Below are 17,420 nucleotides of genomic sequence, written 5' to 3' on the forward strand. Positions count from 1 at the left end.
AGTACAGTGTCAGTGCTTTTTATTAGTACTGATCACTGTGTTGGTGTCACTGGGGATGTCAGTGACACCAAGTCAGTTCCCCCCCAGTGTCAGAATGCCCGCTGCAGTCCCGCAGTCCTGCTATAAATCGCTGATCACCGTCATTACTAGTAAAAATAAAAATAAAAAAAAAAAGATGATGCTGAGCCTCCACGATTGAGAAAGCTGTAAATTATACAAACTGGTGTACCAGAGAAAATAAGGGTGGATGTCCTCCAGCTAGATAATAAGGAGAACATCTTCTGACCATATGTAAATGTTACCTGCATAAATAATGTATTTGTTTTAATATCTTGGATTAACCACCTACCAATAAATTCCTGCGGAAGCTGAATATTCTTCAACAAAACATGTTGAGTATGCTCGTTGAGTCTCTCAATTCCCCCCCCCCCCGTTATATTTTGAAATCAGAAAGATATGTTTTTGTCTAATATGACATCAGCACAATTTTGTTTTGGACCTAGTGATGTGTAAACCAGAACAGGGAGATGACTGATTTTAATATGTGATATATAGGGGCTAGACAAAAAATAGGCTTTCAGCATGTCTTTTTAATCCAATCTGTATAAATAAAATGTACAAAAAAACTAAAACTTTTTTTTAATAATTCTGTGTGTTGAGATTCATGATAGTGCCATTAAAGTCCTACCAATATAGAGTTCGTTGTGTAAATTTGATAATAATTGGGATGTGGTACTTACTCTAGGTATCATTATAATGGTCTCTCTTAAAGCCTAAGTGTGGCCAACCCCCCCCCCCCAATAATCAGCACAAGGGACATAACTTACAGTCAGTAGGTATCTCAAATGTGCAGATGCCTCTTCTGTTAGGTGAAATACTCCTCCCTCCAAGCCTCTCGTTTCTGTAATTTTCTAGTGTGGAGGGGATTAATAGAACTGTGGGAGCTGTCAAAGGCTCCTGTCAGAAGTGCCAGACCCTTTCCACTCAGCTCCTCCATAAATGAAACAAAATCTATAAATGGAGGCCGGGCAGATGATTGAAATCCCTGTTTATGCTTGTATATAATGCTTTGGAAAGAACTATTAGCATAATAAATTGCATGAGTGCTTTTTAAAGCCATATCAATGGTCTACAGTGCATACAGCACCCACGCATGATCTTCAAAAGCACAGTGAGAATGCGTACTGAATTGGCATGCTGTTCACACTCATCAATATTGATGAATGAATATTTCTATCTAGAGGAAGGCACATTTCATGCAGTAAAAGTTAAGAGGGGCATATAAAAGGAACAATACAGTACACATATAGTATAGTACACTTATGACAATGCATTCTGTGTCTTTCCTGACAAAGTGACTAGACCACTTTAAAATGTCACTTGGTGATGTGAAAAGTTTAAAAACCCAAATAACATTTCTTTATGTTTTACTCAACAGGAAATCTATGGGAGGAGCTAAAAGATGACAGCCTCAATCTGGATCCTATCAATCTGATATCATCTCCAGCAACCCCTCCACCACCGCAATACTTCCTACACAATGGCAACTGTGAGAGCAACAACAATGAGATCAACTCTCCGAACAGTAACTCCCATATGGGATTAGGAGACATCCATCTCACACCTGTGTATTCCTCATTCCTGGAGATGGACAATGCTGTTCCTTCATATATAAATAGCTCAGGATCCAAACACGTTGCAATAGTTTAAAGTGACTGACACTATTATTAGCTCAGCATTTTTCTGTGCTATATTCAAGCTACACCCATGCAAGCTAAAATATATATATATATATAACATTGCACCAGTAATATAAGGGGATTCTAGGCTTTAGCAACACTGCCTGTAAAACATATTCCAGACACAAACACATTTGTAATTTACTGTCCCTAAAGGATATGTAGTCAGTAAGGCTCCTTCATTTTATTTCCTTTCTTGTCTTTTATAGTTTTCAGTGTAGTGATGGCATAGAACAGGGGTCTCCAAACTTTCTAAACAAAGAGCTAGTTTACTGTCCTTCAAACTTTAAGGGGGCTGGACTGTGGCCAGTGCGAGAAAATGTCCTGGCATCAGTGGGGGAAAACAATGCCCCATCACTGGTATTAGGGGTAGGAATAGTGCCCCATCTTTGGTGTCAATGGGAGGAAAAGTGCCCCATCGTTAGTATCAATGGAAGGAATAGTGCCCCATCATTAGTATCAATGGAAGAAATAGCGCCCCATCGTTAGTATCAATGGAAGGAATAGTGCCCCATCATTAGTATCAAAGGGAGAAATAGTGCCCCATCATTGCTATCAATGGGAGGAAAAGTGCCCCATCATTGGTATCAATGGGAGAAATAGTGCCTCATCATTGGTGTCAATAGGAGAAATAGTGCCCCATCATTGGTGGCAATGGGAGAAATAAATCCCCATCGTTAGTATTAATGGGAGGAATAGTGTCACATTATTGGTATCAATGGGAGAAATAGTGCCCCATCATTGGTATCAATGGGAGAAATAGTGCCCCATCGTTGGTATCAATGGGGGAAATAGTGCCCCATCATTATTGTCAATAGGAGGAATAGTGCCCCATCATTGGTGTCAATGGGAGGAATAGTGCCTCATCATTGTGTATCCATGGGAGGAATAGTGCCTCATCATTAGTATCAATGAAAGGAATGGTGCCCTATTGTTGGTTTCAATAGCTGGAATAGTGCCCCATCATTGTTGTCAATAAACTATGCCATGCTGTTGCTTACAGTGAAAGGAATAATGCCTCGAGGGCCGGATAAAAGCAAGCAATGGGCCGCATCTGCCCCCCGGCCACAGTTTGGAGACCACTGGCATAGAGCATTCAAAATGCACTTGGAGAATAAGTATGGGAACAGGCTACAAAAACAGAGCATTGCGTGGTTGCACATACTCAATGGAATGGAAGCAGCAGGAAAAGAGAAGCCCTGTTTTTCTCACAGGAGATGTAGATAACGACCATCTAAGCATTGTGTTATATTCCTGTTTATTTACAGTGTGAATTCAAATTTAGTAGGAAGTATGCTAAAGCTGGAGAACCCCTTCTTTTTACACTGTGTCCTAATCTAGATAAAGTAAAATATTAAAATTCCTAAGAATTAATTTGATTTTGTAAGTTTGATGTCATTGTACAGAATTTAATTTAACTGATGTTTATGCCTTTTATTTTTGAATCTAGATTTTTCTAATATTTATGTGCCCCGGTCTAGCCACCACTTTAACAACATGCTTACCTAAAAGGTCTAAGTTGCTAAAAGAATTTAAAATATATATATATATTAAAAAAAACTATTTTGTTTATTAGGTCCTTTATAGCGAAAATATGTTGATGTATATAATTTTTAGAATGAATGAATGCATACAGTGCAAAAAGTGTTAAGTTTCAGTGGACTATTTCAATATAGGTTTTATTTGTAGCTTTTATTAAAAAATGTCAGACAAGCTTTTCAAAGCATTTATCATATTCTGTGCTCTGAACACCTGGTACACATGCTAAAGGACACATGGGACCTACTCATTGTTTAAATCTCCAAAATTTCACAATGATTTATCATAAGGGGAACAAAAGAAAAAAAATGTTTCTATTCGAGACTCATTTCATTAAAATTACAAGAACGATGTGTTGGAACAAGCTGATTAGTGATGTCACACAAGAAAGTGGAAAAAGCTCAAGAAGGTGATGGAAGAAGCTAATGAGTGATGCCACATGAGATAATGAAACACAGCTGAAGAGTGATGCCACTTATAGATGGAAATGGAAATTTCAGAGTCCTACCATATACAAGGAAATTCAAGGAACTCAGAAACATTTCAGATGCATGCATTGATAGATATTTCTTACAGCTTGTCTAGGAACATATGTTAATAGGCATGGCTTTCGTAAAGCAGGTGTTGCTTTCCTTTGGGCTGCGCACCCCTGGCTTTTTGGTGGAATCTCCCATTGCACTTTTTAGTTCATTATTACTTTGTCATAATTTCAAATAACATGGTTTTTATTGTCTCTATACCATAACAACTAGTTGAATGTATTGCTATTACTCTTTTATGTTTGTGCAGTATTATAAACCCACTTTATTTCTCAAGATGGATAATATATGGGTTACAAAAATCATGTGTCGTGTTTTTACATTACACAAGGGGCACAAAAATCTATTTTGTAAATACAGTATATGTTTATGATTGGTAAGTAGTGATGTCTTTGCTTTTATTTGGAAACTGATGAATGCACCTCCTTAAAAGGCGTGTTTTTTTTTTTATGTCATTCTTGTAAAATATAACTTTGATTTGGACCTCATTTGATATCACATGTACCATTATTGTGATTAGTCATTTACACTATAGTTCTCTAGTATGAAAAAATGTTCCATACTGCAATCTCATAACAGTACATTATTCCTGAACTCCAGGCAGATATAAAAGATACAATTAATTCAGATCTGTATTCAAAAAATATCATTAAATATATTTTTAATGCAAGCAGTGTATAGTGTAAGTAACTGAATTTGACTTTGTATAAGCATCTGCAAACTTTGTACAGCAGAGCTCAAATTGGGAGATGGAGAAGCAGCACAAGGAGTTAGTCAACTACAAGGGGTCTTCAAAAAACTTTCATATATAAGAGTTAAAAAAGAGCAGAAATGTTTTGAAGAACCCTCGTGTATGGCAGTACTTACATATGTGCCAATAGGAGATGGTAAGATAAAGGGCAGTATGTCAGCTTATTCTGCTTCCCATATTAGTATCAGATCATCAATAAATCATAGAAAATAATATTCTGGGCAAATTAGGAGTCAGGATGAAACAGTCTGGACTCAAGATATCCCATTGTTAGATTAGCATAACTGGGTACAAATGTAGTCTCAATACCTGTGCCTTTTTAATAAAGTATTATTGAAAGAGAACAGGTTATGGGTCAATATGAAATATATAACTTTTGAAAAGAATTCTGCTTGTCTGATTGGCACGAGGGGGTCTGTGTGCAGATAGCTAGAAACTGACTCTATACCATATTTATGAGATATACATTGAATTACTGTAGAGTGAAGTAACATCCAGGGTGACACTAGTGCCAGGACAAAGATGTCACTCGCCTGTCAAAATCACTGCCACTGTCACTACTCCTGTTCCTTGTAACAGAAGAAAGGCGCCCCCATTCCTAAAGCAAGCCATTGCACCCAAGGCAGCCACACCTCTTGTCCCAGCCCTGGGTGACACACAGAGTATATAATATATATATATATATATATATATATATATATGCACACACACACTATACATATATACACTATGAGAGCTTCATGGAATGGGTTTCCATGGCCGAGCAGCTGCATACAAGCCTTACATCACCAAGTGCAATGCAAAACTTTGGATAAAGAGGTGTAAAGCATGCGGCCACTAGAATCTACAGCAGTGGAGACATTTTCTCTGGAGTGAAGAATCATGCTTCTGTTTGGCAATCTGATGGAGGTGTCTTGGTTTGGCAGTTGCCAGAAGAATGGTATTTTCCTAACTGCATTTTGCCAAGCGTAAAGTTTAGTGGAGGGGGATTATGGTGTGGGGTTGTTTTTCAGGGGTTGGGCTTGGCTCCTTAGTTCCAGTGAAGGAAACTCTTAAGGCCATCAATCCTCCCCTCATGCCAGGGTACTAGGTGTAATCCTGGACTCCCATCTGTCCTTTGAGCACCAAATCCAATCGCTGTCCAAATCTTGTAGACGTCACTTGCGCAACATCTCCAAGATACGCCCGTTCTTAAACTTTGAAACTACAAAGCAACGTATTCACTCCCTTGTTATATCTCGCCATGACTATTGTAACTCCCTCATTGGCCTACCTAATCGCAGGCTATCCCCTCTTCAGTCTATGATGAATGCTGCTGCCAGACTCATCCACCTTACTAACCGTTCTGTATCTGCCACCCCTCTCTGCCAATCCCTCCACTGGCTTCCCATTGCCCAACGAATAAATTTCAAAACATTAACAATAACATATAAAGCCATTTATAACTCCGCCCCAAATTACATCACCAATCTTGTCTCCAAATATCACCCAAACTGTACTCTCCGCTCCTCACACGACCTCCTACTCTCTAGCTCCCTTGTCCCCTCCTCCCATGCTCGTCTCTGGGACTTCTCCAGAGCCTCCCCCATCCTCTGGAACTCTATACCCCAATTTATCAGACTATTGCCAACTCTACTCACTTTTAGGCGATCTCTGAAAACCTATCTCTTCAGGGAAGCCTATCCTGCCTTCAGCTAATAATGGAATCTTCTATTCCTACCAGTCCATCACCCACAGTTATTACCTTTTGCACCACTAGCCCCTCCCTCTTCGAATGTAAGCTCCAAGGAGCAGGGCCTTCCTTACCCTCTTGTATTGAACTGTATTGTTGCTGTATTGTCTCCCGTTATATTGTAAAGCGCTAAGGAAACTGTTGGCACTATATAAATCCTGTATAATAATAACAATAATAATAAGGAGTCAGTATACCAAGACATTTTGGACAATTTCGTACTCCCAACTTTGTGGAACAGTCTGGGGATGGCCCCTTCCTGTTCCAACATGACTGCGCACCAGTGCACAAACAAGGTCCATATAGACATGGATGAGTGAGTTTGGGGTGGAGAAACTTGACTGCCCTGCACAGAGGCCTGACCTCAACCCAATAGAACATCTTTGGAATGAATTAGAGCGGAGACTGCAAGCCAGGCCTTTTCGCCTGACATCAGTGCCTGACCTCACAAATGTGCTTCTGGAAGAGTGGTCAAACATTCCCATAGACACACTCCTAAACCTAGTGGACAGCCTTCCCAGAAGAGTTGAAGCTGTTATAGCTGCAAAGGGCAGGCCAACTCAATATTGAACCCTACGGACTAAGACCGGGCTGCCATTAAAGTTCATGTGCGTGTAAAGATGGGCGTCTCGATACTTTTGGAAATATAGTGTATATAGACACATGGTACACCTCTACTATTCTTGGACTAGGAATTTTCACCATCACAATCTGTATCATGCAAAACTGTGATGTGAGATTATACCCACACAACCATCACCCATAAATATTACAGTACAAACCATAACTTTATTCATAATTTAATATACATCCATGCATCACGCTTCTTGACCACTTCGCACTGACCATACGCATTTATGTGGCCCTACAGGATTGGGCTTTTTTGGGGCCGTATATATATGTAGCAGTGTTTGTGCTGGGAGTCCCCTGCACAGCGCACTCCCAGCACAGATAGCGGGGTGTCTCCTGGTTGCCTGGTTCCAGGTCACCTGATCGCTGTAATAGCCTCTAATTTGCAATCACAGTGATCAGTCACTGTGCAGCCCATCCCTGTGTTTTTTTTTCTCTCTGAATGGGGAGAGAAACATCATTTCTTTCTCTCCAGCTGGGAGAATGTAAAAAAAAAGTGTGTAGTAAAAAAATGAATAAAGAAAAAATAAAGAAAAAGTACCTAGATCAATGTTAGATTTAGGTCAGTACCAGGGTTAGTGTTAGGGTCAAGTAAAGGTCAAAGGTCATCATCAGTACATTTTGGGCAGGATTTAAAAAAAAAATAAAGCATTTTTAAAAGTAGTAGCAGTGTTAGATAGTGTCAGGGTGTTTTAGGTAGGATAAAATAATCAAAATGTGCACTATTGTTTTTGGGCCTTACTATAGGTACAAACAATGAATAACATACTCATATGTGGTATTGCTGCAATCCAAAAAATTTATAATAACTAAAATATAAAACTACATTTAAAAAAAATATAATTTTTTCTATTTTGGGCCAGTTTTCCGTTAATAAAATTTTTTTTAGGAGATATCTGTTACCATTTACCACCAAAAGAAAGCCCAATTTGCCCCCCAAAAAACAGGATATAATCCACCAGGATACACAGTACTGATGATTTGCATAGTTTTACGAACACGTCACAGTTGCAAAATTGTGTTTAGGCATTAAGATTTGGTTTACCCTTAGTCACTAAGGGCCCTTTTTACTTTCCAATGCAGTGATGGGAGTTTTAACCTCTTTTACAACCAACAAATGCCAACCTTTTTAAAGAATCCACTTGGAAGCACCTTTTTATTGAATGGATGCCTCTGCTGACCACACACTGGTTCTATTTTGGGGCTCTATCCTTTACTTGCTAGTAGCTTGGCCACCATAAACTTTAAGACCAACTCATCGGCATCCTCCTTATTTTATGTCTGGTATTTGTTGCAGACACACACTGTGGGTCTTCAGCTGTATTGAGAGATTCCAGACTTATGCTGTGTATTTAAGGAGCTTGAGGCTTCCGCCAAAGTATGCCAACCCTCACTGTATAAATTATTGTCCCAGGTTAAAAATAAATTAGAGTTAATGATCACACTTTGCAGTGGTGTCTTAATGGCACTGTGGCTTTTTTTTTTTTATATGGAACGCTTCATGAATTTGCGTGTTGTCCTTGCGCAAGGGCCATGCTAATTTTCTCTCTATCGTTCAAATTGTAGTATCTGTGCTGCCGAAGCAAGCACTGCCCTGTTGCTTCTGATAAATTTTTAAATAGATGTGTTTAAACCAATTTAATTAGGTTTTCCTTGCTGGCTATTTGGATTGATTAGTACAGAATCTGTATTATTTAAAAGTAAGCATTACAGCCAGGGAACTTTTATTTCAGAAGGATAGGTCGGTTATGTCAGCTTCCATATTCTCTAGGCACAGGATTTCTTTGACAAAGAATAAAAGAGAACATTTATAGAAATACTTAAGACCTTCAACACCTTGAGGGGCTTCACCTTTAGTTTGTAGACTCATTTATTAGTCTTGAAAATTAACTATAAAATTACCTTTTTCAAGACTGAGCAGCAAATCACCTGAACAAGCATGGTTACAGTTTTAGAAAGTTAAAAAAGTTGAATTAGCATTTTAATGAAAAAGGTAATACTAGAACAGTATTACAGTAAACCTTTTATAGTAGAGTTAAAGGATAAGTTCACCTTTTAGACAAAAATAATAAATGTACATTTTTTTGGAGGTAAAAAAATGTACATTTATTATTTTTGTCTACAGGAGCCTGGAAAACATTGCACAGCGATCAGTAGATCGCTGATGCCATGCAGGTCTCCTGCAGACCTGTCAGAATATCTGCTTGTTGTACGGAATGTATGAGCAAGCAGATATACTGACAGGAGGCTTTAATGAACTACAGAGCTGTGGTAGTTCATTGAAAACTACAAGCCGAGGCCGCGAAGGCTGTCGGGACTTGCAGTTCATTCATTCACAGAAGACTGTGAATTAATGATGCGGCCGTGTGGGTGGAGCCTCGCATGGCCACGCCGTTTTCAAATTTGACAGATAGTACGGGGAGAAGTCTGTCTGAGGGAGGGGAGGCAGTGTGCAGAGGTTACAGGAACATGTTACATGTTCCATCCTAAAAACAGGTGGAACATGTTCCACCCTAAAAACGGATGGAACATGTAACATGTTCCCAAAGGTGAACTTATCCTTTAAACTTTACTGTGGTTTATAACAGATGAATAAGATGAAAGCAACAGTATGGACTGTAACAGGTGTTGCAGCTGCAGGACTCGCACAAATACCTACAGCCGAAACCACCCACATAGAGAAATGCAGGACCACAGGCGGGTGGCATTAATCCTAATGGCAAGCCACCCGCACTGGAAATCGTAACTGTACTTGGAACTTCAGTTCCCGTGAGGGTCGCAATTTAATAAATGGTGCAGGGACTTCTTTCCTGCATGTCCCATGGCACAACAGTCCATTCAGATTAGCTCTCATGTAGTACCGCCACACTAGCATCACTTTTTATACCTGTAAAATGAAAAGTCCTGGTTTGACTTGAACACCCCCTCGTATGTGAGTGACTATTTAATCCAGTTGTTTTATTGTACAGATGTATGAAATGATCATATGGATTTGTACTAGGAGGGTGGATTGAGGGGATTTGGAGAGGAAGGATTTGTGCTTGGAGGGGAAAAGGATTTATGCTGGTAGAAGGGATTTTGGGGGGGTTGAAGGGGATTTGTGCTGGGAGGGAGGGTTGAGAGGGGAGAAGAATTATGGTGGAAGGGTGGATTGGGGGGAGGGAAATTGTGCTGTGGATGATTTGTACTGAAAAGAGTGTTTGTGCTGAAAGGGGAAGAGGATTCATGCTGGAAGGGGGCATTTTAATGGAGAAGATCTGTGCTAGAAGGGGAGAGAGGATTTGCTTTGGAAAAGAGGGGTTTGGGTGGGCAAAGCTTTGTCCTGGGAGGGGTAAGTGGACAGATTAGTGCTTAATATTTTTTAGAGATGAGTGAGGATTTAGTATAGCTTGCGAAGGAAGTTTTAATTCTCCTGATCCCTAAACTGTGCATTGCAAACCCGATTCCTGCACAATTTTCATTTTCTACTCCTGACACCTACAGTACACAGTCTATGCATTCTGTGCATTACCTATCACAGACCCCTGCTCTCTGACTAATGTACTCCTTAACGTGGCACTGACTGCAGCACTCTGTACTTTACATACTACTGATCCTTGAACTCTTATAATACACACCCGACCCCTACACTCTGTGTTATGTATTCTTAAACCCAGCACTGACTGCAGCACTCTGTATTACATACTCTGACCTCCGCATTACAGACTCCTGTACTTGATTCACTATATTGTACATTACATACTTTTCATTAAAGTTTTTATTGTTTCAATAGTTGCTGGTTGCTAAGCAGTCTCTGACTATTTTAATGAAGTTCTTCTTTTAGGTAGGTTCAGACAGAGTGATAGTTCTCTATTTTCAGAGTGCACAAAAACATAGGAACGTAATTATTGTGTTGAGGTGTATCTGTGTCCATGAGACTCTTCCTTGTGGCACAGCAACCGAAGCATACAGTATTTTATAGGTACAAGGGTGCCCAGGTTTTGTTTAGTTATGTTACTTAACAGGGGCAGACTAACAACTCATGGGGCCCCCGGGCAATAGGGGATCATGGGGCCCCTGTGTCCTCATCCACACTCAAACCACACCCAAAAAAGCCTATCACAGGTACCAGGGGCATCTCATGGGGCCCCCTACTGACCCTGGGCCCTCGGGCAGTGCCAGAGTTTCCAAATGGTCAGTCCACCCCTGCTCCTTAAGCATCTCCCATTATTAACAGTTTGGCCACACTCATTGTTCGTTGTGGCATTATTGCTCTCTTTGAGGTCCCCCAGGTCTGTTACAATACTTGCAATGCCTCTAGAGGGGCATGCTGGGAGTGTCTCCTGTGCCCCACTGTGGCGTCAGAAGCTGCAGGAGGGAGAATTTTGCTCTCCCCTCCCTCCAATAGTAGCAGGCAATGGGTAGAAAAGCATGAGGGCCAAAAGCACACCTCCATCAACTGCTTTTTCCATTGTAATGTGCCATATAACTGAGGGTTGCCACCTCATCCCTTTAAGCCCAAACATATATTAATTACACAGGTTCTGTGGCTGATTAAGGTGACAGTTAAACTCACTTAGTGCCTTATCGGCATTAAATTAGCCCCAGAACCTGTGTAATTAATATGTGTTAGTTTTTAAAGGGATAAGGTGGCAACCCTAACATCACAAGACCTGAGATGGGAAGGAGAAGCTGCCTTCATTCCCAGCAAGTGCCACACTAAGACTCAGGTGTGAACTGTGAGTACACAGAGGGTGGGGGGACAACTCAGCCTTAGACCTCCCCTTACCTTCTCAATACCCCCCAAGAGACCCTTAGCCTTCTCCCACCTTTGGGGCTAGCTAGGGGTAGCCCTCTAAAGAGTGATCAGCAGTGGACAGTTTTTTAGAGGGTATGGGGTATCACTATTACTCCCATCCCTTCCTGGTGGGAATGGGAGGTTGCAGTTTGCCATCTTCACCTGAGCATCTTGTCCTAGCACTAATCTCAATGTATCTATGGCCTCAAGGTTTCTTTTCTTAACCGCACAGTACAAAGTATATGATCTTTAGTCTCCAACCACAGGTTTTATGCAGTTACTTATGAACACTGGCATAGGTGCAGAGATATCCCCTGTATAACCCATTCCTCTCCTAGTAGTTTCATTTTTCTTTTCTAGTGTCCCTAGCTGCTGGATCTTTTTTCTATTGAGAGAAGCCTACGTGTTTATGTAGAGGTTTTTTTCTTTGAAACATTCTTCTATCAAGATTCCTGACTGCGGCATATCCACTGAAGCTCCTTCATGCAGCTCCAGATCAGTTGACTTCTCAGTTGAACCTTGAGGATTGTACCAATCTGGTGCATTAAATCCTGCCCAGGGTGCTGGTGCTCCTATACTAAGGCTACGGAGAAGCACGGTCTGTGACACTTTTTTCCTTGGCAGGCTCTGCCATGAAACCTGTGGCTGCCTCTATGGTGGTCTGTCAGACTCTTGCAGACACTTCACATATGGACAGAGAAGATGCTTGTTCATAGTTGAGAAAAAAGCCAAAGGTTGGTATGCAGTGGTTGTGGAGATAAGGACAGCTGCAGGTATGCAGAGGCGCAAGATATCAGCTGGAGAGAGCACAAAAATCAAACAGGAAGTGCAGAAACAAGGCTTAAATTACAAAGTTCATGGAAGGAGCAAAGAGTTCAAGGTTTGCAAAAAAAACGAGACAAGGCAGGAAAGTCTAAAGGAACAGACAGAGAGCTGTCCAGCATCTAAGCTGGCTCAGCAAGAAGAGCCATTGCAAGATACAGCAGAGGTCCTGGCTTCAAATCCCGGTCCTGACATTATAGTTGTCCCCTGTAATGAGAATGTTGAGCTCTAAGAGCCTGTAGTGAAACGGAGTGTAGTGGAACCGTTTTAACGAAACCAACATGAGGCCCTAAACCCTCATGCAGAAGCCAAGGATGCCTGGCTGATCTGACAGTTGGACCTCAGAGAAGCATTCTTTTCCTGGGATACTAAAATCTTGACCTGGGCTATGTCTAGAATTAGTCCTAGGTATTCTAGGTGGTGATAAGGCGTTTTGGAGTTGATCACATAACCAAACGCTTAGAAGAGCTGAGTTGTCCTTTGAGCATTGTAAGACAAGACTGTGGCCGAGAAGTCTTTCAGCAGCTTGTCCATGTATTCCATGACATGAATGTCCTGTGATCTTAGCAGGGCCAGGAGCAGAGCTTGCACCTTTGTAAAACCCAAAGGGTGGGGGATATGACAAATTAAAAGTGTTGGTCCCCCACAGCAAAGTGAAGAGAGTGTTGATGTGTAGTAAAGCTGGAAATGGAAAAATAGGCAGATTGGAGGTTAGGAATCAGGGCGGGGACAGGGATAGAAATTATATTCTGAAGTCCCTAGGAAAGAAAATTAGACCAAGAGGTTTGGGACATCTCTAAATCAGACCAGCAGGAAGGCCAATAGATTCCCCCCCATATGAGAGTGGGGGTGAAGGGTGCCCCTGCCGTATGAGAAGGGCTTCGGGATAGGCTTGAAGAGTTTTTGGGCCCAAGGTTTACAATGAAATGATGAACTTGCCTTTGATTTAGAGGATGCCTACTGGAAGAGAAAAGATCCCTTTTATTGAGTAGTAGCCACAGTAACAGTAGGCTGTTTTGTGTGGGGTAGAAGTACTCGCCCCCCCACTACCTAGTAAATTTAACCCCAGAGGGCAGTGTCATCCTAGAGACCTGGCAAATCACATGCTCCAGGGTATCAATGCAAAATAGCAGCACCGAAAACATGAACTGCAATTGTTTCAGAAAAACAGGGTCCTTAAACAAAGGATCACATTCTCCATTCATTTGTACAGTTCAACTACAGTCCTGTTAGCTACAATCTGACAAATGCACCTGGTCACAATTGCCAGTTGTAAAGGCAAAGATGCCCTCTAAATGGTTACAAAGCACCTGTTGACTGAGTTCTTAAAAGGATGAAGCATCTTCAACAGGAATTGTGAGATGCCTGTTGAGAACTGAGATGGCAGGATCCACTAATGCAGTAGTTCTCAACCTTTCTAATGCCGCGACCCCTTAATACAGTTCCTCATGTTGTGGTGACCCCCAACCATAAAATTATTTTCGTTGCTACTTCATAACTGTAATTTTGCAGTGGGAGGAGTAGTGCCACGTCATTGGTGTCAGTGGGAGGAATAGTGTCCCATCACTGATGTCAATGGAAGGAATAGTACCCCATCACTGATGTCAATGGAAGGAATAGTACCCCATCATTGGTGTCAGTGGTAGGAATAGTGCCCCATCATTGGTGTCAGTGGGAGGAATAGTGCCCCATCATAGGTGTCAGTGGGAGGAATAGTGCCCCATCATTGGGGTCAGTGGGAGGAATAGTGCCACATCATTGGTGTCAGTGGGGGGAATAGTGCCCCATCATTGGTGTCAGTGGGAGGAATAGTGTCCCATCACTGGTGTCAGTGGGAGGAATAGTGTCCCAACACTGGTGTCAGTGGGAGGAATAGTGCCCCAACACTGGTGTCAGTGGGGGGAATAGTGCCCCAACACTGGTGTCAGTGGGGGGAATAGTGCCCCATCATTGGTGTCAGTGGGAGGAATAGTGCCCCATCACTGGTGTCAGTGGGAGGAATAGTGTCCCATCACTGGTGTCAGTGGGAGGAATAGTGTCCCATCACTGGTGTCAGTGGGAGGAATAGTGCCCCAACACTGGTGTCAGTGGGAGGAATAGTGCCCCATCATTGGTGTCAGTGGGGGGAATAGTGCCCCATCATAGGTGTCAGTGGGGGGAATAGTGCCCCATCATAGGTGTCAGTGGGGGGAATAGTGCCCCATCATAGGTGTCAGTGGGGGGAATAGTGCCCCATCATAGGTGTCAGTGGGAGGAATAGTGCCCCAACACTGGTGTCAGTGGGAGCAATAGTGCCCCAACACTGGTGTCAGTGGGGGGAGGAATAGTGCCCCATCGTTGGTGTCAGTGGGGGGAGGAATAGTGCCCCATCGTTGGTGTCAGTGGGGGGAGGAATAGTGCCCCATCGTTGGTGTCAGTGGGGGGAGGAATAGTGCCCCATCGTTGGTGTCAGTGGGGGGAGGAAGAGTGCCCCATCGTTGGTGTCAGTGGGGGGAGGAATAGTGCCCCATCATTGGTATTAGTGACACCAATGATGGGGCACTATTCCTCCCACTGACACCAATGATACTTACCTTGCTGACCCCTGCTCCAGCCTGGGCTCGCTCGCTCCCTCCCTCTCCCATGGTACAAACACTTACCGGTCAGATGTCTTCCTTCTCCGGCCGCTCTCCTCCTCTTCACTCGCTCGATCTTCGCGGTGCCGCTCAGCTCCTCCTCTCCAAGCTCCACCTCCTCGCCGGTGATTGGCCGCCTGTGTGCCTCTCCTGAGCTACAGTTCTGGCGGCCAATCACCGGCGAAGGATTGATCCCGGGGGTGTGCCCAGATGACAGGGACGGCATGTCATCCCGCCCACACCTGGAGACAGAGGAGCGGTGTCTCGGTTCCTAAGGCCATCGGAAATATGTGTTTTCCGATGGTCTTAGGCGACTCCTGGGAAAGTGTCGTTCGACCCCCAAAGGGGTCGCGATCCCCAGGTTGAGAACCGCTGCACTAATGGAACAGAAAATGTTTTCATAAATTCTTTTTTCATAGGACATAAAGTGTTATGGAGGATTAAATACCTTATTGGGATTTGGCCAATCCTCTTTCGAGGCAAAGTTAATTTATGTGTGCAGGGGAGAGGCCCTTTTAAAATTTGGCAGCTGTTTAGTGCCCATAGGAACTTGTTTTGGCTGAGGAGATTCTGATGCTGCTAGACAAGGACTAGTATGCCCCCCATCATTAAGTAAGCTCGCTGTAGAAAGCATATGGTGTAAAGCCTTAACGTATGTCTCAGAAAATGCAGTTGAACATTCCCCTGCAAGATCCTCTTTTGCATCCACCTCACTGCCCTCAATATTTTGCTGAAGAGGTTAGGAAGGTCAGAGTCATACTCCTTAAATAGAATCAGGTGGTAGAGAGGCAGAAGGACACTTGGGTCCTGGAGAACGGAAGCTTCAGAAGGGCAGAGAATTTCTCAAAAAGAAAAAAAATCAGACATGGTTGCTTCAAACTCTGCTTTAGTCATATAGTCCATTTGCTGCCTGCCTGAAAGTAAGCTAAAATTAGAGAAACGGAGCCACATTAACAAGGGACTTTGCTGTGATGCAGGAACGCTTAGCACCCGGAGCATGTTGGGGGTTTTACTCAGTACCATCTATAGCCTACGTGCTACTAGGCCCTTTTTTTTTCTTAGTTCCTCTGCACCTTGTTTCCACCATTTGAGGGGATCCCCTGTGGGAGGTATTTGTGTGTCTGGTAAAAGGAGCCACTATAATTCAGGTGCTTATTAAATGTCCTGAGCCAATCTCTCTAGAGAAGCAGGCAGCTGGAAAGCATTTGCAGCTTTAAACACCAACCAAGCAGCAATGTTGCTTGTGAAAAACAAACCCACCAAAAGTTTTACCTTTTGTCAATGCAAGTATACTCCTTGCAAGGGTAAGGTAGGGAACCAGTCTTATTTTATCCATGCTGCAGGATCCCAAAAGGATTGTCAGGGTCTGGGTGCCGTAGAAATGGACCCTGGACCTATATAGGACCCTGCTGCTAACCACACTTGGTGATCCACATGCCAAGATGAGTGGCAAAAGCAGGATTCAGTACCCCCAAGCAAATATTACAGGCCAGCCCCGATAGGGCAGGATCCAGGTACAGCTTACAAAATACACATCAAGTGCATATGTATATGCTAATGAAACCTAAGGCAATAAGCAGTTGGATTTTAATAAAAAAAAGGATCAGTTAAAGTAGTAAAGAAAAAATAAAATTAATTGGCTTTGAATTGTTCTACAGAGAAAAAAAAAAAAAAGATGTCCATTACGTAAAGACACTGGCAAAATAATGGACTTTCATGGAAGGGGTGGGATTTAATAAGGGTGCACTGGGAGGCATTCCAGTAAACCAGTAAAACTTTACCAGTAAACTCTGTTTCTTGGAGTATGGGACAAAGTCCGCTCCCTTTATGGTATCCCTACAAAACCAAGGCTACTCCAAGATTGGATTTTACTGGCAAGTCAAAAATCCTATTTTGTTTTGGTTCAAATAGTTTGGAACCTGTTTAAGTTTTTTTTACCTATATGCCATTAGGGAAATTTCCCTTTACTTCCTGTCCCAGACAGGTAGTGAGAGCAAATCCCTGCAAATTGATTTCAGAATTTTCTCTGTCACCACAGAGTCACTTTTACAAAAGGGATTACCTGTAAGAAGCATGGATAGGTTTACCTCTCTGGCAACCCATGTATTTAAAAGCTGCAGATTTTCCACTCCCACTCTACTTCTGGGTGTGTAAAATACTTGCCTTTCATCCTCTCTGGCTATTGTGGTTCCACCCGCCAGCTTGTATGTCACTACAAGAGGTACGAGCTGGTGGCAGAAACCATAGCATTTGGCAAGGAATAGCAAGTCTTCCTC

The 17,420-nt window shown here is 42.4% G+C and overlaps 1 protein-coding gene and 1 non-coding gene across 2 annotated transcripts in view; one reads left to right on the forward strand and one right to left on the reverse strand.

Annotated features, from left to right (window-relative positions):
• The window catches only part of LOC149457443 (forkhead box protein N1-like), a 111,516-nt gene extending 107,211 nt beyond the window's left edge, over positions 1-4,305 (forward strand). Inside the window, exon 10 of the mRNA XM_089683811.1 lies at positions 1,439-4,305. Coding sequence (XP_089539937.1) covers positions 1,439-1,710 — 272 coding nt within the window. The 3' untranslated portion in view covers positions 1,711-4,305. The remainder of the gene's footprint in view (positions 1-1,438) is intronic.
• A 4,108-nt stretch (positions 4,306-8,413) lies between these two features.
• Positions 8,414-8,520, reverse strand: LOC149457444 (U6 spliceosomal RNA). Its single transcript, XR_016313638.1, has one exon. It is a non-coding gene; the product is annotated as a U6 spliceosomal RNA (small nuclear RNA).
• Between the last annotated feature and the right edge of the window lie 8,900 nt (positions 8,521-17,420).

The sequence above is a fragment of the Staurois parvus genome, unplaced genomic scaffold (genome assembly GCF_062004578.1).
Source record: "Staurois parvus isolate SC_StPar_1 unplaced genomic scaffold, SC_StPar_1.0 ptg000321l, whole genome shotgun sequence".
Taxonomy (NCBI): Eukaryota; Metazoa; Chordata; class Amphibia; order Anura; family Ranidae; genus Staurois; species Staurois parvus.